Source organism: Dendroctonus ponderosae, unplaced genomic scaffold, assembly GCF_020466585.1.
Source record: "Dendroctonus ponderosae isolate FM_Combo_2020 unplaced genomic scaffold, Dpon_F_20191213v2 Dpon_F_20191213_1, whole genome shotgun sequence".
Taxonomy (NCBI): domain Eukaryota; kingdom Metazoa; phylum Arthropoda; class Insecta; order Coleoptera; family Curculionidae; genus Dendroctonus; species Dendroctonus ponderosae.
Window position 1 is genome coordinate 54,090,546 of NW_026017110.1, and position 22,430 is coordinate 54,112,975.

Below are 22,430 nucleotides of genomic sequence, written 5' to 3' on the forward strand. Positions count from 1 at the left end.
TTATTTATTTAATTTCTTATTCTAATATCGATTTTTGCGGATGTTTTTGTTTCAGAATTAGCTGCTTATATGAAGAGCTTCGTATTTCCTTAATCTACTAAACTTTCCCCAGACTAGTTATTATAATTAGTGTGGAATGCTTATAGATTGGAATTTGAAATAGAAACCTTTTAAAAGAATTAACTAATTTTCTTGTTGGAAATTTTATTTAATTTTAACGATACATTGAGAAAACTGTCCTTTTTTGTCATGTTCTGTAGAGCTCCTTAAACAATCTTAGAAAACGTGAACACAGTAAATTGGGAAGAAAAGTCCGACATACATAAACCAGACAGCCTCTAAAATCTTAACTGTTGAAAACACTCCAGACATGCCCAATACTCTAATGAGATCCTCAAGTCGAAGATGTGAAGTGTGTTCGTCACATGGAGTCCCTATATAATTCTGCTTCTAATGTTAGATTCGACTGTGCAAACGACATTTTCTCAATGTGATACAATCAGGCTTCGAGAATTCTTATAGCTCTAAAGATAGTAATTATTTAACAATATTTACTCTACTACAATAGCGCGATTCTACAGTTTTTGGCGTAAATCGAACACGTGAGATAAATTGGGCAAAAAAACGGTTCCGTGAATTATATAATCAACTTGATAATCAGAGAAACCAAGTAAAGTTTTTTTCCAGTTTTGATAAACTTTTCTTTACTTGTTCCTTGTTCGGGCTGCTGATCTTCATCGAGTTTTTAAATATTTGATTGCATTTAGTATATTCTTTTCCAAGTTTACAATTAAATTGGAGCATTCTAATTAGGTACTGTATTACTCGCAAAATAAATAAATAATTAATTTAACAACTGAAAAATTCGTTCTTCTACTCCCAATTATCCGATCGATTTAAAATATTTTTATTTGAATTAATTTCGATGGTAATTAACTAATGTTTGTTTAAATAATATTGTCTGCGTATTGCGTATCATAAATAAACTTTTTGGAGTAGTTGCATGAATATGTTTGTGTTCACTCTATAATTGCCACAGTATTTTCAAAAATTATCCGATGGTTTATCCAAATGATTTTTTATGGCTTTATTAAATTTATACTTAAATAAAGTCTTAATTAAGTACATATTTTTCTTCTGTTTTTCTGATTATATTAGTGTTGCAATCTCTATTAAAATAGCTAGAAAATTAAAAAATTAAAAATTCAATATTTAAATCGAGTTTTGCTTCTAAAATGGCATTATCGAATGACAAGAGGTTTTGATATAAATAGGTAGGTATATATTGTCAATGTTTTTAATCTGGCTCCCACAGGATCGGTTTCTAGTCTAATTAATTTTTCGAAAAATTGGAAGAAGCGTGTGAAGAAAGAAAGAAAAACTAGTGAAAAATGCATTAACGACCATCAGAAGATACGTGGAAAATATGAGAGCCATGCGTAAGTACGGGTATGGAATGTGAAAGATAAAAAGGATCAGTTACTAATATTCCGAAGGCTGAATTCCTTCTTCAGGGTTTAACTCCTGATTTTTCTTAAGAAACGAAACTTGCGTTACTTGTGAGCATCTGGCCATCTTCAATATCTTCCACGCTTCAAACAAAGCCTGAGTAATACTGTGTTGATTTGCGCTTTTGAGTTTTTGTCGCTCTGTGAGTTCGTGAGTTATAACTCATCTCGCCTCACCTGGAATTGCGTTTGTGGCGGTATAGTTCTTGAAATCAGAACTTTTAAAAGACATTTTTAATTAGTTGAAATTTTAGTTGGTTTCTACCATCGTTCGGAAATTGAGCGAGTTTGATTTTGAAGTTACTTTTTGCTTTTTGTTTAGTCCATATTAAAAAAAAATAGTTCAGTTATTAATTTTAGATTTGGCGTTATGCATTAATCATTGGAGCTGAGTGAAATTCAGACAAATGTAAATTGCTCTAAATTTAAAATTAAATTAGTGAACGATCAGCGCTTGGAGCGTCCGATTTTCGTTCAGTGGTTGTTAACTTTCGTTGAGTTGGAACATGAAATTTGCCTTTGGAAATATTGCAATGCGAATAGGCACTTTCTACAGAAATGTCGACAATAAACAAACTGAAATCGAACTGCTAAGGAAAGCATGAATCATCGAAAGAGCCAACCCGCAAATTATTAAATATCATGTTTATTCTGTACTTCGGTGTCTTTTTTTCGAAAAAGTGAAAAAGTGTGTAAATATTCAATTTGTTCCCGACAGTGGAGGAAATCGGTCGATAATCGCATTCTTAGATGGGAAATATAGAATCATTATGGCAAATGCGGTATTTCCTTATGGCAAGTGCGGTAGTTTGTAAAAGTGTAGTCAACATTTTGAGGATTTATGGCTAGAAAATGGGCTATGGATGGGGCGCCAGCTTGCAGAAAGGTGCTAAGAATGATATCTAATCTATAAACCTCAACTGATTTTAGTTTTCCGACAAGCAACTGAAGTTATATGGTTTCTTTATATTTCTCTCTGTTTGCTTTGCTGATTTCAAATAAGTTTGGTCTTGGAAAGATTTCCTGCTTATTAAACACATTTTGTTATTTATTTTCAGAAGGCACTACGTGGGTTTCGGTAAGCTTAGCATTTCTTTGCCCCCCGTTGCCATGCACATGTAGAACTCTTATTCCCATATTCATCAACTGACCCGTAGGGTGGATTTGGTATCGATTGAGCTATTGGTTCTTTCTTAGTTAAATTTTAAACTTTAGGAATATTTTGGGCGGCTTTCTATTGTTATGTCAAGCTCATCTGAAGTCACATAGTTCATTGTTATATTATTGGATAGAGAATTGGTAATTCGATTCAGTTATAACAACGTGCGTGAGTAAATTCTGGTGGATTTGTCACAAAAAGTCAAACGAAATTTGAATATCAGACAGTTAGGTGCAAGTTTACGCCAAAATTCAATTTAAAAAAGCGTCTTCTACAGATTGTCAATTTTTCAAGTTTCTACTGGCTTTACTTTTGAAGTTGGATTTTTTTTACTGAAGAGTCTGCAGTTGCGTAAAAGCGTTAATTTTCACGAAGTGTGAGGAAATTTTGACGACATTTAGAGCGCACTCTTCGTTACTGAACGCACAACTCTGAACTAGTAGAGTATTTTTCGTTCCTGCGTTTTTCGATAAAACTCATCGCGTCTCACTGTGAACACGGGAACAACATTTTACCAAATGGGCGAGTGCAACGCAATTGCACCGGTGCGTTACTGTGCCGGTGTGTTGGATTGGCGCACCAAGCTATTTCGGCATCACTGTGCTAACTCCTGAAAATTCTTTGATTTAGCTATGCCTACTTCAAACTAGAAAGTAGGACGCAGCGCAGGAAGTTTGTTGACGAGTATTAGTACGCACCCCTTACTTATTTGGGTTCAAACAAAAATATGATTATACAAATACTTTTAAGATCACTGCTCAGAAGTAATAGTTAATACAATAATGCAGGAGAAAATGTCCATACATTAAAATAATAAAATTCAGTTAGAAAAATATGGGTTCATAAATAGATTTAGAAATAAAATATTATCGTTCTGTTTCTCGCGTGCAATCAAAAAGACAAACGCATTTTTGGGAAATATTTGGGTACGAAGGAAGAGAGAAATCAGGATCATTGGTAACGAATCGTGAAACACAGCGTTGTCTGGACTATTATATTAGGTTACTAAACGAACGAAATGGCAAAAGTAAACTTGACAATATTTTTATACCTTTTCACAATGTCATTTTTAACTTAATTTTATCAAAACGCTGAGTGGAAATATCGAGCTGGGTTTTAACTCGGAAAGCAAACCGGAAATTACCTATGCGGATGTAGGGTGCATCATAATAAGGTTTTTACCATTTAAGCACTATTCAGATTGTTTGCCGTAATATGACTTAAACAATAATTGAAAAAATATATTTTCCTTTATTTGTTGATCGTGTAAATTCATGTGACTGAAACAGAATATTACAAAATAATTTTATGTGCAACTAATATAAAAACCAAGTATTCCTTTTCGTTCAATTCTTGTTTTAACAATTATTATTAAATAATCTTTGATTAACGTAATTTCGTCACAGTCACGTTTTCAATGGGAAAGGTTGCAGTTATTGTTGCGGGTAATGTTGGAAAAAAGTTTAATATGAAAATTAATCTAATAAATTATGATTTTAGTGGGGTCGATTACTTCTACATAATTCGTGCTCAAAAGTGCAGTGAATTTATACTGAAAATGTTTGATAGATTTTCTTTTAAATTCCTCTAGCGACTGAATAAATTGAGTGCAGATATTTCTTAATAAACGACGAAAAAAACGAAATATTAAAATGATTCCAAGTGTCTCATTGCATTGCAGTGCAAAATCAAGTTAAAAAAAAGCGTGAAATAAGCAAGATTTTTCTCATTATCTATCGAGGACTGCAATCCTTAAAGTTAAATAAAGTAGCGAATAGACTTGTGAAGTATATACGTCGTAATTATTGGAAATTTCCTTGAATGTGCAGATGGTTTCCATGTTTCCTAAGCTTATAATCCTGCTGATACATTTCACGATTGCCTCCTTCAGGGGCTTCCTTACGTATTATTTTTAATTTTTAATACTGTGATGGGGATTTAATTACATTTAATATTTTAGATGTATTACTATACATCTAAAATATGAATGAAATATTAACGAGTAATTGATGGCATTGTAGCTTTATTGGTAATTACAGATCCTTTCACATTTTTGAAAGTAATTATATTTTTATAATTAAGATAGGTACCCTTTATTTTCTTTAGCATCAACTAATAACTACTTGAGTTACATGTGGCATAAATATATAACAATAGGACTGTCTTTCGATCAGAATGTAACCAGCACATTTCAAATATTTAATCAAATTTGTACAGTAAGCTCTGACAATTGCGAGGAATTTCAATACGTGACGCTATTAAAACAGCTTGTGGGGATGAAAATAAACCCAAACAAAAACTGGATACATATCCCTGGTTCGTCGATAAATGAAGAGGTTATTTCCGGTATGAAAACTATATTAATTATGAAATTCCTGCAGAATGCAAAGGCATGCGTTAATCTGAGGGCATAATCCACTGACAGCAGTCGCCCAACTGACCAAAATTTGCTAGTAATAGTGTCGCTCATAGCTTTTATTATTTCTGTGGTATTTTGATACAAAATTTAAATAGTTCGAAGCTTTCTAGTTTATTATCAACATATTTGATGAACGTATTTAAAACATTTTGATACACATTTTGATTATTCCTGACACTTGCTTAAAGGCCGATGCGTGATTTTTCGGTAAACATTAGTGTACGCTCCCTTATAAATAAATTACATTTAATGGCGGGTATTTAGCTTTTTGTAATATTCTATATGTTGCTCTTTAAGCGTAAATATGTAGAGTTACCAAAAATACATTTTTGGTGAAAAACTAATAGGAGAACAGCAAACACTGAGTTCTTCATGCAGTGAAAAAAATATGTCGAGTACTAGAAAACAATTCACTGGATACATAGGACTGAACCATCGACTAAAAGTTTGAATACAAAAAATAAATTACAATTTTAACCAAGCGCGCATATTCTATCCTTTAGAATATCGCCATCTGATATTTAATCGTTGCTATTCTTTCCCTCCTACTTATTATGGATTCATTCTATAATTACGTTTTATTTTGCTTTTAAGTCGCTTGTTTGGTTCTTTGACGACATTTTCTATTCCCGTAATTCATTAATATATGAGGCAACTATGGCACAAAAAGGGCTATTTGCTATGCATTCTTTCGAGCGAAATCTCTAAACACCGGAAAGAGAACAAAGGCAATTTTACGTACTAAGCAGGAGTATAAAGCTCATTTTCTTAAACGATGTTTGCCAAATTACGTGGAATCTGTTACGGTAACCTCTTAAAACGTGTTTTAAACTGAGAAAAGCCTCCAGAAGTTAGAAAACTGTTTACTTAACCGTTAACCTGAGCTCAAGACCTGCTTAATCTGCTCTAGATCTAAATCGAGATTTGGATCGTCATATACAAAGTAACGCAATCGCCTTTGAACTTTTGATTTTCTTCGACAGTGCATCCAATGCGATTGAAATTGATTTTAATTAAACTAGCTGATTATTGCGAGCGTCCGGTTCATTCTGATGAGAAAATCCAGAAGTTTGAAGTAAATAATCAAAATTATTAATAACCTAAATAAGGACAAGAAATAATAATTTATTTTTCTTGTACAGACTATTAATTCACTATTCTAGCGTAAAACTGAGACTGCATCATTCTACCGAGTGGGGTGAGGAAATATATAACTAACTTGTTTGAAGCAGATTTTAAAATTATAATAACATGTACATAGTGATTGAGAAACTTGTGATGCATAAAAGCTTTTATAGCGTGTTTTATTCAGAAAATGTTAAGTTCATTTATCAGAATCTGAGACGTTGTTAACTTAAAAATTAACAAACAGTTTTTATACACTAAAACGCTTGTTTACCACTTGCTTTATATAATAGTTTAAAAACTTGTTCTCGTCTCCTCAAAATTTACTGATCCATCAGGATTAACTATTGATCAACAGATTGAGTCTAAATAATGCCTTAAGCTAGTAATTAGAGTGATTGCAGTTATTTTGCTAATAAATAAAAGCTATTCTCCTGAATATTCCACTTATAACAGTTATTTAAATCAGAGATTTAAATGTGTGGTTGAAAAGAACACCCTGTATGCCGGATGTTTGGATGAAAGCCAAAAAAATCGATATTTGCGATTGAATTCAACTATGAATAGGTACTGAAAAAAACTGACATAACAGCCTTTCACTTCAAAATATTAAATGAGCCCCAGAGCAAAGTTTGAATTTACCAGGCATACGTGCCGCGTTGGAAAATGATAAAATCCAATCCTTTTAACGAGAAACCCTTTAACGACATAACGGCATCTGACTAATTTGACTTTCTAGGAAAATGTTTAACTTACCGATATAAAAGGTGGATATTTCCTCCGTTGTTTGTAGATGCTCCTGTATATCGTGTGTGATAGTTTGCAAACTATCCTTTGGGTTTGCACAAGCTCCTGAACTTGGTCCAAGCTATGTGTAAACTTGTTAGCAACCTGCCCTATATTCACTGTGGACCAGTATCAACTCGTCCGTAATTCGCAATTCAGATAGATGTTTTATGTAGCTTTTTCATTAATTTTTTTAAATATATCTATTTTCAATACCGGATTCAATATAACATGACGTTTTCTACTTTTTTAGTTTTCTGATTGAGTTTTAGAACTTTGGGAATATGATTCTTTCTCATCTTTAAGTCGAATCGTTTTGTCCCCAAATGATGTGTATTATTGTCCTTTAATTCGGTCATCTCTTTTTAATATAACTAATTTTCCATTTGTTGATTCTTTCCTCCCTTTTCATCACCCGGCCCAAAACCACAGCCGTATTGCAAAAACACTTCGATTTACTAACATTTAATTAAACTAATTTTATTAAGTTATTATATTTATAAACTTATTTTTCACAATTTGAATTATTTAATTCGGTGCTTCCCATCACCAGGTTTCTAAGTGTTATTGTTATTTTTCATTTGACTGAAATGTGCAGTATTTTCACTGCCTTTAAAAATGAAAAGATTTGGATCGAAAAAGTAGCCAATTCGATTCAGCTTGTAAGTAAAGTTTACTCGCTTCATCATTGATTGTGGGTTTTCAGGAAAGTCTTTTGGCATCTACGATGTACAAGTTTACTGTCCCTAAAACATTTTTCCTTTGCTTTCTTTCACTTTGTTTCGTACCTTTTTCTCTCTGAAAACTTCGTCACAACCTTATAGGTTGCGCGTGCATCTTTTAAATATATTTTAGATAAATTCAACAATAATTCAATTTTTATATTTTTTAAAATAATGTTTTATGAAACTTTGTAAAGTGAACCACAGCCGACTGTCTAAATCAATTTTATTTCCACTCTAGACACGTATGTTATTACTTACAGAATCTTTCTTCAAGCATTTTTTTCTTATTTTTCTCAAAACGCTTTTGACCACTACTTTATTGGAAAATTTAAAGTTCTAAATAAGATATATTAACCTGAAACAGTACTTACACTATTTATTTTTCTTTATTGGTCATCGACCTACAAGAATTCTTCAAGGTAGAGAACAAAATTGAATGAGCCAATGAGTTATGGAAAGTTGAATTTTCATCCGGTCTCAAGTAGCGTTAAAGGGAATTATTAGACCTTAGATATCATCAGTATCATTCTATATTTGTCCAGAATCGGAAACTTATTTTGCTTATGAATAACAGGTTGACGCATTCTGAACTGAAAATTTTGAAAATCCTTGGACTATGTTCAAGAAATTGTGGATTTTTTGCTTGATGGTTATAACAAGTCGCGAAAAACTTATAATTATGAACTCAAATAAATAGATAATTTAGAAATATTTGACGGTGACACAACTGTTCGTGCTCTAAGTTTATCGCTTTTATTAAATATCATCCAAAAAACAGAAAAATTTGAAATATTTCTCCGTGTGGTAGCAAATTATTGCCGTACGCGCAAAATATAGATACTATCAAAGGGGTTTCGAAGGGATAACATTTGTCTGCAATTTCAGTTTTTCTGTACTTTAGAATGTACTTTAAGTTTGTGTGTACTTTAGAATGTGAAGTTTGTTCTAAGTTAATTTAGTTTAATCAGTATGTTGAACCCAATTATACAATTTGAATAATTTTTATGGTTTGTTGATGCATTTTGGATGTTGTCTAAACAAGAATTATCCAGCATATTTTGGTAAAAAATGAAATTTTGGAAACACTTTGTTTTTGATATTTCCTGAGAAATTGGGAAAATATTTACTCATTTATCAACAGGTAACAATCCGGATTGTGTAGAACCTGCCAGCGGATGTTAAGGCGGTTTGGAGGATAGTCACTTCCGCGAAAGATTAATTAAAAAACTAACAATGTTGAAAGTGCGCTGATAGATTTTCTATACACTGCGGCCTAAATTACCCAATTTAATTTCCAAATCAACATCCTAATTCTCTGGTTTCATTTCCGGAATAATTTTAAGATCAAACATTGTGGTTTTTAATACAGCTTTATTATCCGATAGAAACTAATGAAATTGTAGGGTTTCGACCACCGTAGCATACCACATCGTTCCAACGCCTGTCATAATAATTGCTTGTACAAAGACCGCAGTTTCACTATATTGATTTATGAAAATGATTCATTATCGGCAGATTTATATTCTGTTTCATATCAGGTATGCAATATCGTATATAATGTCGTCCCCTATCGATTGACCATATTAATAAATTGCCATAAAATTTGAGCTGGCGCAAATTGAGCAGAGTTAAATTATGACTAGCATTAATTAACAAAAAAAGCGTTGATAAAAGAACTCAAAAATCTAAAAAAAAAAACGCTTCTAAAATTAATGCGGGTGGACAAGTAGCAATGAATAATGTGCAAAGAAAGCGCACATTAACAAAACATTTTCATTTTGCATCATTTTCCTGCTCATATTTAAAATTTTGAACTAAAATACACAGTGGAAATTATTTAGAATATCTAGGTGATTCTACTAGAAAAAGTTATGTTTTACAGTAATATATTTATCATAAGTAGTCGAATCAAAATAAAATCTATTAAGGTGAATTTGAACAACAAACATACAAATATTTGAGAATTTCGTAAGCAAATTAGAGAAAATTGTTCTATTGATTATTTTTTAGAAACCAGAATAGGACAGGGGGCTAGAACCTTTCTAAGCAAACGAGAAAGTAGATTTTTTCGTGCAGATTTAGCAATCGCGCACTGCAAAAAGGTGCAATGATGTAAATTCTATATTAGCATTAATTCGTTTAATTTCAGTTGAATAATAAAAAACCTTAAAAGCTCTATTAAATTAAACAAACGATATATCAGAAAAGAATCGTTTGGGGAGTCTAGTTTACTCGTATATTCACTTTTAGTAAAAACTTATCTAACTAATTACCCATACATAATATTTAGAACACCCTGTACTCTGTATTTCACTATAAATTACAGAATATAACAACTTTGTCCCATTATATGCGAGTTGTTTCTGGCAGCGCCGGCTCCTATTACGTACTTAAATTATATGTTAGTTAAAAATTATTTTGGTAAGAAATGCTGCACACCTTTAAATACGTTTAATTACATTTTGGTAGAGATTTTCCCTGTCGCGGAAATAATACCGTCTGGATCTACATTTCATGGTTTGCTTACCCCATTAATTTTATTCCACCCAAAAAATAAAAGGTCTCTTTATATCTGCTTGGTGTCCTTTGTTTAGAAATTACCATAGGCCATCAAAATTTTTCAGTAAATCCTGGAAATTATAAAAATTTACATTTTTCTCTAATTAATTGCCTCTCAAATGAATTCACTATAATCGAAAGGTTTTACTGTGCTTAATTTAAAAGAAATGTAAATAATCACGGAAATAATTAAATAGGATTGAAATGCGAGAAGGGAAACGTTTTTTTAAGGAATTTGTCAGAATTTAAATTCGACTGAAGATCTTTTCAGTACTTTCCTCATTTTTATTATATTCCATTTATTTAGCTTCCACTTCCTATTGTCTCACCTAGACTTTTGTTATGTAAATTACCCTTGATGATACCAAAAAAGTAATAATCATTGTAAAGCTCTCACAATAAAACAAAGCACAAATCAGTCGCCTCCAAAGCGGGATTAGATGAATAGAAAAATGAAAACCCAATCCAATTTCATTATATCAGTGTAATATAATATATATATATATATACAGATAACTCACTTATTTAAAGGAAAACCATACTTATTTCTACTTAACTTATATAGGAAGAATTGCAAAGTCAAGTTTCAAGAAAATGCCTGGAACTTGATTGAATTTTGATATTAGTCTAAATTCACATAGTGCACAAAGGTTTACGGCGCAGTTGTAATATGAAAAAGTGAACAAATATCGGGGATTCAAGTTTATCTAAAAAAAATAAATTGAAAAAGTAATTCCAAATATATCTAATTAAAAAGGAAATGATTAACATCATATTAAAAAAAAACCCTGGATAGTTTGTTCTAATTTATTTGTATAAACGCAAGTGGATTATTGATATATTTTTACACACATTATATACTTTAATAAATATTAGCGAAAAATATTTTAAAAGTATGAATTAATCGAATAGTGCATCTTATTTAAAACACAAGTTTTCAAAAATACATTTTGACTATAACAATGGGATGCAATTATTTCAACATTAACTTCGAATGCTATAAAATTAAGACCAATAAAGTTTCCATCCACGCTTGAGCTTTTTGAGAAGCTCTTGACATGTTCTAGCCGACTGAAAGTGGACAAATATTGATAAAGCTAATTTGACTTCTCTAAAAAGTCTAATACCCTGTTAAAACTTCTTCTAGAACGAGAAGGGGCTCTTGAAATTTTATTTTCCATGGAAATGTCAAATCTATAAAGCTTTTATGCTTTCGACCACAAATACTGCAGGTCTGTTTTTGGAAATACTGGAAAATGACTAATCTGTAATAATAGGCACTTCTCGTTCGCATGTTTCGATATTTAAATAATTAGCAAAATTGCAATCCACTTTCACTGGTTAGTATGTAAGTCTTAATTTAATTTAAAGTACTCTTAGTTTTAAATACGACTTATTTACGAAATGCTAAGTTTATGTTAGATTGTACTTACACACCAAATTACCATATGATAAAAATAGTAAGCAATGGTGCATTATTACTAGCATTATATGAAATTTTTCGTTTTATGAGATAAAAAAGAATGTCAACCTTTGATGCATTGTTTTGATATTAAAACTTCTAGAATCGTATAATGGTTATTTAACGGAGATTTTTTTACCCTGTAATAGTATTCTTACAACAAAGCAAACGTCAATTTTTTTATCATACGGTTGTATATTTTTGTAACTTATTTAGAAAAGCTACACCTTATGATATTTCGCCAAATTTCTACTTTTGCAAAAAATCTACTATTAGATTATACAGAGTGTAGCCATAAGCATGATTTTTGGCACTATAGTGATTTTGGCACTAACTGCGAAGCTATTGGTTTTATTTTGGAATTTTTTGGAAAAACACTTAATTGCTTTCGTTTTAACTTAAATCTAAAATATCCACCTAGCAGCTTAAGGTACTGTATAATCTTCTAGGATAGTGCGTTCTAACACTGATTAATTTTGATTTTGAAATACAGTTTCAGTAATGCCATTTACCTAATGCAACATTACTAAAAGTAAAACAATTTTTATTTAATTTCATGACATTATTTAACGCCTATTATTTTTAACGATTATTTGAATGTGCAATATTAGATAATCGAATACGCTATACTTTGAAATAATTTCGGTGATTCCAATAAATTTTCAATCTAATCAATCTCAGTCTTTATATTTTAAAATAGATTATACATATAAACAATTTTACATTTAAGCGCTCACAGCTTACAGTTAACGTTATTTTCAATTCTATGCCTAACATTTAAGTAACTTTGTGTTTAATGCATTCACCGTAGTAGTGCATACATTACTCCTTCGAAAATCACAATCGGAAGAATCAAACAATCTGAAACAAAACAGAATATTTTTAAGTCTGTAACAAGTACTTTGACCTGAAATTATTTGCTTCATCAATTTGATGAATTGATGTCTTTGAATAACGTTTCCAACTAGCAAACAAATCTAAATACTACTAAAAAAGTGAATATTGCAATTTGTCTTCAACTATATCACATTTGAAGCTGGAAATTAAGCCCCTATTTCGAGCTACTGTAACGTTGAGCCAAACCCTAAAACAACGACGACTTTTAAATATTATTTCCTCCTTAGGAATAATAAATAATATGGAATTAGTTAATATGCCTTCCTATTGTGTCCCTAAAAATGCTAGAATTTCTTAAACGGAATTTCACCCACGACAATTTCCCTTGTCACTTCGTAGTCATTTGTTAGGAAAACACCTTTAAACTGATAATCGTATTATTTAAACTAGATGTTCTCAGATTGCAGGTCAAATTTAGAGCCCTAGCACAATACTTCTCATTCTTAGCCTCATTACGTCTCTCATTTGAGGGCCTTTTGTCGGATAAGAGAAATAATTGCTCGTTTCGCATTTTAAACGACAAATAGCGACGTTCGTCAGGCTTTTTCTTATCATCACAAACAGGTTTATCGCTGTAAAGTTGTCAAGACAAGTATTTATTGGTGGCATGTATGTGTAAAACCCTCCGAGGTATATAATGGAGTCATGCACATCAGTTTATAGCGTGTCAAAAGGTCGAAGGAAATAGAATTTTCTCAATTTCCCCCGTTCATATTGACCCATGGCTTCAGTCCTTTGACGTCTATGAATGTGTCGCGCCGTACCGGAAAACTACCCACTACATCCACATATATCATTCCGGCAAAAGCAAAATAAAATAAAGCCTAAAATAAAGATCTCGTCGACTGTCAGAGAAAGCTACAAGTTAGTAGATCATTAAAAATGAAATGACTGTGTTTCCGGATTTTGCTGTCTGTTGATTGAATTTACTGGAAAATGTTGTTTCGACTGATATAGTTAATTGAAAGGTTTACACGAATTGGGACACGTTCGCGTGTTTAGGCTATTTACATTATCTTCACAATTAATTAATTGTAAATTGGGTCTGTCCAGATTATTAATTTGCATTTAAGCGGAGGCAAAGAATACGTCGCTACAGCATAGATTTGAATTGTCATAAAACTGTGTACACTTAAGTCAGGCGCAAACGAGGCTCAAACGAGGCACGAAAGCGGCGGGTAAGCGAGGCCCAAATGAGTTTTTAAACTTAACTTATTTGAGATGATAATGAATTAATTTATCTTCAAAAACACTTGCCACTGAAAAATACTTTTTAGATATCTGAGGTCAAAAAGTTGCAAAATATAACTAACTAAAAGACTGAGGAACTATTCTTGTTGTCCTGTTATTGGCGGAAATATAACCAGTTGCATCTAAGTGCATGTAAAATGATTCTAACAATACGTTTTCTACGAAAACTGCACCTCAAATGTATGGTTTTTTGAAAACATAAAGAGCAATCATATAGCGGGAACAATAAATAGCAAAGAATTAACCAACATAATTTTTACCTCCTAAGTTGGATAAATATAACTTGCACATTTAGGTATAAAAATTGAAATCATTCAATAACGGTACATTAAAAAAATCATATTTTCAGCCTGAAGCCTAAATTCATTTCGAGCCAATAAATGTTTTGAATTAGTTTATTATTTTGATAAAGCACTCGTAGTACTATCAAAGCGTAGCAATTGGAACAGTAAGCACAAAAGTGTGAAGGAGATGGAAAAGGATTCGCTTAAAATGAAGTGAGTTCATCTGAATAGTAGCAGGTTTCTCAAATTGCATATAATTTATTAAGTTATAACAGGAAAAGCAGAAGATAAAAAAGAAAAAAAAATGAGTTAAATATTGATAAATGGGATTTTGCGAACTAGTAATACGGAATAGTAATCATTGGCGATAGATACAAAACCATACAAAATTTTAGATTTTAATGTGTACACTATTCATAACTTTTTTCAAACCATAATATAAAACCAGGAATGTTTCAATGTACCATGTACCAACCATTCAAGGTTTTTTTGTGCGGAATACTTTTTATAGATATAATTTTGATATTATGCATGTGTATGGTTTGTAAGGTTTTTGTTGCGTGTTTTGTTGAAAATGGATTTTGTCTTGATAAATCTTGAGCTTTCCTGTTAAAATTGTAATTATTTCAGCTCATTTTAAGACTTTTGAATGTGAGTGATTTTATGCAAGTGTGAGTCCATATACAGTGAGTCCCAGAAGCAATGTTTCATTAATTTAAAATTAAGGAAGTGGTTTTTGGCCAAAAACCTGAAGCCGTAAATTTGTGGAAAGACTGCAGAAATTTGAAAGAAATCGTCACTATTAATTATTTATGGGACCAATCGTGAATTTCTCGGCAACCGTTGAGTTTAAGGTGGTTTTTTAGGGTTTAAGGTTATATTAATAGCACGTGTTACCTGAACCATACGTAAAATTCAGTAGAAAAATCAAATTAGGAACAAAAATCACGTGCATCCATTAGAAAAAAGAATAAGTTGATGGTCGTAATTGATTTTTGGGAGAAAAAACAGCAATTACAAATAAAAATTATCACACAAAAATTCTGCTGAATTTTAAATTATTTTTTTTTTAATTTAAATAATTTGGCTGACATTAAATACATTATTATAAGTAATAATTTTTCAAGAACCAGAATTCAGATTTATATCATTTTTTGAGAATTTTTCAAACCTTATCTGCTTCAATACTAGAACTTCAAAGCTGTTCAACTAGAAAAGTATAATATGTTTATATATGAATTGGCTTTATTTGCTTGTGGTAGTTCTGTTGTGTTCAAACTTTATTTATTTATTACACTTTTTTCTATTTATTTGCAATGAAGAAAAGTGCTTTTGAAAGCAGCAGAGTGTATTCCACTTCTAAAGGCTCTAGAAAGCAAACAAACATTACATGAAATATTACAAAATTCGTAAAGGGCTCTTTAGATAAGTCATACTCGCACATAAATTTGGGTCTACTTTAGTGTAATTTAAATTTCCACTCCAATATTGAAAATTAGATACATATTGAAAATTATTTCAAAAATGAAAAAGGCATTTCCAAAAACGTTTTTTAATGGTGTAATATGTGACTTCTAGATCCCCTAACTTTTAAAATAAATAATTAAACCCAATTTTTATACTCTTAGAGAAGAGTTCGGAAAGGAAACTTATTATATAAAAGACTTTTACCAAAATATTAAAATTAATCAAATTTTTCATTAGGCTATACGCTTTAGTAGAAAACCTTTAGATCGTTTTGACTCACAAGCAGAGTTTAAACAAATGTTTTTCTAGGTCAAGCTAGCAAAAATTAATTTGCAATGAAAATTACAAATTCAACTTTTCTGGAAGAACTTATTAAAGAAAATATTCTATAGTTCTGCTAAATCTTCCATACAAATTTGCTATGTGATACTGACAATTTTTATTGCTTTTCATCATTTTCATTGAAATTCTCAGACATTCCTTTACTAGTTGATAACCAGATCAAGTCTACGTCTGGTACAAGAATGAAAAGAATTGCAATTGCATTAAAATAATGGTCTTTTACCCACTAGAATAAAATATTAACTAGAAGGAAAGAGGCTAAGAGAAAATACCATGCTGTTAAAAGTAAAATCCTAGATTTCGTCTTAGAAATCGCAGTAACACATATTGTCTTTGATGTGTTTTCCCCAAACGCATATCGGATTCCCTTTACTCTTCCCATGCATAGCGCTTGTACACTTTGCATTTTAGTGTACTACACCACTAAAGACGTCATTTAAAATTTAGGTCCACATTACACCATAAGGGTTTACTCCAAATAATGTCAAAATCTGTTTTCTCTCTGGTTACTTGGTACCTTTATTCCATTTTTTCAGTAGAAGAAATTCCGGTATTATCAAAAATTGAAAATTGGTTTCTTCCACATTTAACTGTATTTTTTATACATATTTATTTAAACCCTTTCTCGATTTCATAAAATATTGTGATTTCCCTCATGCAGGTCTTGAAACTTCTCCAAATTATATTTGAAGTCAAACATTTTTGATTTGTCCTTTGACAAAATTATTGCTATATTATAATCACTTGTCGCTTTTTCGGATGTTTTTGTTTCAAAGATGTGGTTTAAAATATATTTTAATAACTCCAATAATTACTTACTTTTAATTATGGAAGCACTGTCCGTAGCGCTAAATGTAACTCCTTTGCTATTATTACCGGTACCAGATTTTTGTTCAGATTTGTCTATTTCATTCAAATTGGACTGATAGTTGTGGCCTGAAAAAAAAAACGAATATAAATACCTTTATAATAATATCTGCTAATTTACGATAGTTACCCATAGAAACGTTCTTACACTTTTATATTTATTTTCATCAATTGTTTTTTTGATTATTTCAAAATACTTTTTGTTTTCATGAATCGCTACTATAAACCAGCTTTGCTCTCTCAACAACAATTCATGAAGAAACAGAAATAAAACCGTTAAAACAATTACACGCTACAATTAGGATTACATTTTAATGGAACACTTACTTACCATTTACCCAAGTTTGTTATATATTTTTTGGTTCTAGACGCATTTTAAATCTATAAAATCCGGATAAGGATAAACTTTTTTTTCACAATAAAATCAAAATAGTAGGTCGCAAAGTTAGAAAAGCGTTTTACTTAATTCATTTAATTTGTGAATTTTTAAATGTCCACATTATCGTCAATTACCACTGCAAATTAATTCTTCTAATAGAAATTTTGATATAATCATGTGAAGTTTCATGGGAGTTTAGTGCCTTCTTCTTGAAAGGTATAGCGAATTTCGACAGAGATTCACTGAAAAACTTACGGAAAATGTTTGTGAGAATACACAGAGTGGTTTTGCAGAGTCAAACATTTGGAGTCTTTGTTCAGTTGCTTAATAAACCTGTAAATTTCCCATTTTGTATCGCTGTTTTTCTTTCATCAAATCAAGTTGTTTGACTGTACTTTGGACCCCAATATTCCCTAGCTAGCTAAGAGTGTCAATAGTTCACGCTTTAGTATGTTTCCAATGTAATATGAATTGAAAGTATGTTTTTTATACTTAAGCACGTTTTTCAAGCTTAAACTTGCCCGAGTCAATAATTTGACTGAAGGTAAGTTAACAGTCATTTGTAGTCGTTAAATACATATTTTATCAAAAAATGTTCTTGAACTCCTTATGAAAAAATAAAAACTAATTAACATGTTAAAAACCCAAAATTGATCGTTAACCAAATTGTTAGTAATTCATTACAAGAAACAAAAAATCAACAACATTTTTAATTTGAGGAATACAGATTTAGAGCGGTGCTCATATGAACACATACTTTGTAAAAAGGAAATAAATTATTTGAAGAAAAAAATTATTAATTACCATATTGATATGGTCAGAGATTTTATAATTTAAAAACAAAATAATTATTGTTTCTTATTTTTCTACTAAATTTTCACTTCAGATACAAACAGAAGACGAGTGAGATACAGATAACTGAATGCTTTTTTAAGAGCTTCAACCCTTCTGCAAAAAAGTGTTTGGGAACAACTCTTTATTACTCTGTATATTCTTTCAACATTTGGAGGTGCTTAACAGCGCAGACGCGAAATACTAGTTATATATTAAATTCATGGTAAATGTTTGTAAATAATGATCAGAAAACAGAAACAATTTGCAACTAGAATTATTAAAGATGCGATGCAAATTTTTTTTGGGAACACAAGTTAGCCTAGTGTTTAAACTTCACTGACCTATTGTAGAATAATAATTGCTTAGAATATTTTTAAAAGACCACAGGTAAAAAAAATATAAATGTTCACTTTCTTAGAGATAGTTATTAAGTGCAAATTTTCTCCCTGTTAAGCTTACAATTTAAAACTTTCAGTTGAAAGATTCTAAAGCAGCATTTGAAGTTTAAGCCAACAATTGATTTTCAACTTTCAGAAGCAAACTTTAGTACGTTAAGAATTTAGCAAAAACTGGTAAGTCTTAGATACTTTACATGTTAAACTAATCAAATAAAGTACGAGATGGATTTGTTATAAAATACCAGAAATTTATGGCTCGCTTAAAAAAAATTACAACTCTAATATTTCCATGGTAACCACTTTCAATTTTTTTGCTTTGTTGAATTTACTTCTTGAATGTAGATGTAAATTGATTTATTTAATTTAGAGAATGCCTCATTTCGAAATAATTCCCTTCCTTTAAATATTGCTTAATTAAACTCTGATTTTACATTCAAAACTTCACCCAAGTTAATTCAAATCAGTAATTAGTGGGCATTTGAGTGGTTATACAACTTGTTTGGAGGACTTAAAGTTGGAAAAACATTGGAAAAAAGCAGCTTCTAATTACACTTTTCATCACAATTTGTCTTTGTGCTGCGACTTGCCGCGTTTTAATGATTGAGTGGCTAACGATAAAAACAGCATCATCGTGCATTCAATGTAAAGTGGCAATCAAAGAAACGTTCGCTAATGAATTCGACGAAAAGTTTGAAATTTTAATGTAAAGTTTTGAAAAGCATTTCTCGATGGTCAAGTTCTAAATAAAGAATATTTTTCAATACAAAGCCGAGCAAGCTACGTGTTTTAACTTTTAAGTCTGATTAAAAAAGGAAAAATGTTAAACCTTTTAAGAACTAAACTTTTTCCTTAAATTCATATTGCCTAATTCTGTAAAATGTTAAGCAAAATGTTTCCATTTTCAGTCTTCAACTTTAGAAAACTAAGATTCTTTCGCTTTGGGTTATCCATACACATTCCATTACAGCGGCAGAATTATTAAAAACATTCCTTACCAACTTTTGCCATTTCTTATTGTAGTTCGTAGTTACAAGATTCAGTTTGCAGAAGAAAATCCCTTCAAAGAAGCCTCTATTAACTTTTATTACTTCCTATGTCCGAATAAAATATTTTTCTTTTGTTGAACGTGAAACAATATATAAGGAAATTATTTTCTGTTTATTATCAAATTTCAAATATTGTGCAAGTGCAACAATATTTTCACTTGAAGTAGAATTGATGTTTCACATAAACAACACAATCTTCTCTGCTTTATTAGACAATGATGATAACATCACTAATTAAATTGCTTCATAAAAACGAACCAAAGGAAGTAAACGAGACGAATATGCGGAGTTTAAAAACTTCCAAAGTTGCTAAATTTGTCTGTTTTCCCGATTCTCTTTAGTTGTGGGAATCCTTACCGAGAAGGCAAAAGTTTCTGTATAGCTCCTACTAAAATTCATCTACAACCTATCAATATGGCGAAGCCATAAACGATACCATAAACAAGAAAATTAAAAAGGTTTTTCCGTCTGTCGTTTGATTTTTACGTAGATATCATGGATGATATGTTTTTATCTTCCATCTATTAGTTTCCTTGTCTGGTTCTGAAAGACATCTAAATTAAGGAATGTAATTTAGTTACATCTAAATAAAAATAATAGAAAAAGGGTATAGAAGAGAAAATTGTAGGTTCTATCACAATGTCTAAAATAAATTAATGCAAAAGCCTAAAGTATAAATAATCACACAAGAGCATTCTAAATATATGGTTGCAACAATTTAAAACAATTGCAAAGTAAAACTCGATACCTTTATCATTATGTATGGTCAGAGAGGACGGATTCCAATAAACTGAGTTGTTTAAGTCGTTCAGTCCCCAATCTTTCACTCTACTGGGTGTTTCTGTTGTCGTAGGCTTTGGTGAGGTGGTTGGAGGATCTGATGCTGCGACAAAAACATGCTTCAGTCGTTCTAGACTGAATATACTTTTCAGATATGGGACCCAAACGAGATTTACTTGATTACTTTCCAATTATATCGGTATTTAGGTCGCATCACAATGCACAAGTAAAAATGACTTTCTAAAATACAATAATCGGAAAAGATTATGTTAATAATATGGCCTATGTGATAAAAACACTTCGTGGCGAATATATTCAATTGTAGTGTTTGCATACTAAAATGAAGATGATTAGTGCTAGTTAACAATGTAAATTTAAGGTTGGTTGATAAGAACAAAAGTAGACCTGATGAAAAATGTGTATGCATTTTAAAACGATAAGTCTAGAACTTTTCGTGACAGCACAATGCAATAATTTCTCATTTAGATTTACAAACCTGTTTCTGAGGCAACCGTCGTTTAAAAACATTCTCTTAAATTTTACACTTGAGCTAAGCGCTAGAAGATGAAAGATTTGACAATTTAACTAAAATTGCATTGGAATGTCTTATTATTAGAAATTATTGATAAGATATTGATAAATAATTAAAGTAATTTATGTCCCATAAACATCAGAAATTTATTGTGTATAATTTTATACGATCGTTTTTATAATTTTTTTAAATTTAAAATGATAACCTGCAGCAGATACTTTTTTCAGCACATTTTTTAGCAGTACAATTATCTTTCAGGTTTCTACGAGTGTACTTGTTCTTTACAAGTGATGTAAAATGAAAGAGAAAAAAAATTGTCTTACAAAGTTGCTCTAAAAGTATAAAAAGCAACAATAGGATATTTTTCAGTTTGCAAATAATTAATAAATTCCCATGAAATTCTTTAGAAGCCGCTGTTTATCAATTTAACTAAAAAGATCATACATAAAGTGTTACTGCTTTGAAGATTATTTGCCTTTGCTGCCAAAGTTTTTTCTTTACCTATGAGAGTTAGAAACGGGTCGAAATATTACAAATAAACACTGAAAACGATTTCCTCTTAATATTTTAAATTATTTTTAACATTTGGTGAAAATTATAGAATGGTAATAATTTTGTCGACTTAGCAATAAGATCCATCTATATGAATTCCCACGTTCTTAAAAAACTTTCTTAGTGGCTCAGTTGTAAATAGTCTTTTCATGATTTGGAGGTACTAAACTCGAAGAAGCCTTCTCAGCAAAAATAGTAGATACCTATTAGAGACGCGAAATTTTAATAGCAGCTTCATTCGTAATCATTTAAAATTAAACATTTCGTATTAAATACATAGAAAGAGTTACTGTTAGCCTCGTTTAGTATAATTTTATCTTTTAGTTTAAATGCACAATTTTGTGAAAAAATCTTGCATGTTTTTCATGTTTCCGGCTTGATGTTCTCAGTTTCCAATTTTCAATAGGGATGGAGCGTAATTCATCCAATGTTCCGCAATTTTCGGTTATGTATTGCAGCTTGCAGTTTGGTCGTGAATTTAACATGGCTTTTAGTTGGTTAACTCGATTTCCTAACGATTGAACGCTGTAGTAAATTATGTATACAAGATGTTCTCTACTTTATCCATTAATGCTATTTGTTTGTTTGCGTATGTAATTTGGTTTAAAAATTATTTGGAAATACCTGGCCCATTTGTGGATTAATTTAATTTACTTTACAATTTTATATAACAATAAAACATGATATATTTATTAAAACATTTTGACGCTTGCAAAATTTTTGTATTTTGAAGCTGAATCTCTATACGAAGGTAATCAATTCAATAACATTTGAAAGCTAACGGTGAAACAAAAATTACTGGCTAAAGCACGGTTAATCGTTAGAGCTTCAATAGTTCAAACTGAAAATATTATTTATTGTTTGATAAATAGTACATTTCTTAGCCTTCCAACCAAAAAATTGGCATTAAAACCGACAAAACGTAATTTTTTTTTAGTAGCAGCGATACAAGTAATTACATTTACTCGAATAAGTTTGCCGTCGATCTTAATGGACATCTCTAAGAATTCCCTACAAATATTCAATTTGTTTTCCTATCTATGAAAAATCGCAATCGA

The 22,430-nt window shown here is 30.8% G+C and overlaps 1 protein-coding gene across 1 annotated transcript in view; it reads right to left on the reverse strand.

The window, feature by feature from the left end:
- Positions 1 to 11,101: 11,101 nt before the first annotated feature.
- The window catches only part of LOC109533889 (lachesin), a 184,987-nt gene continuing 173,658 nt past the window's right edge, over positions 11,102 to 22,430 (reverse strand). The window contains exons 9-11 of the mRNA XM_019899403.2: positions 20,257 to 20,391; positions 16,804 to 16,920; positions 11,102 to 12,604 (exon numbers count right to left, since the gene is read on the reverse strand). Of these exons, the coding sequence (XP_019754962.2) occupies positions 12,546 to 12,604; positions 16,804 to 16,920; positions 20,257 to 20,391 (311 nt within the window). The 3' untranslated portion in view covers positions 11,102 to 12,545. The remainder of the gene's footprint in view (positions 12,605 to 16,803; positions 16,921 to 20,256; positions 20,392 to 22,430) is intronic.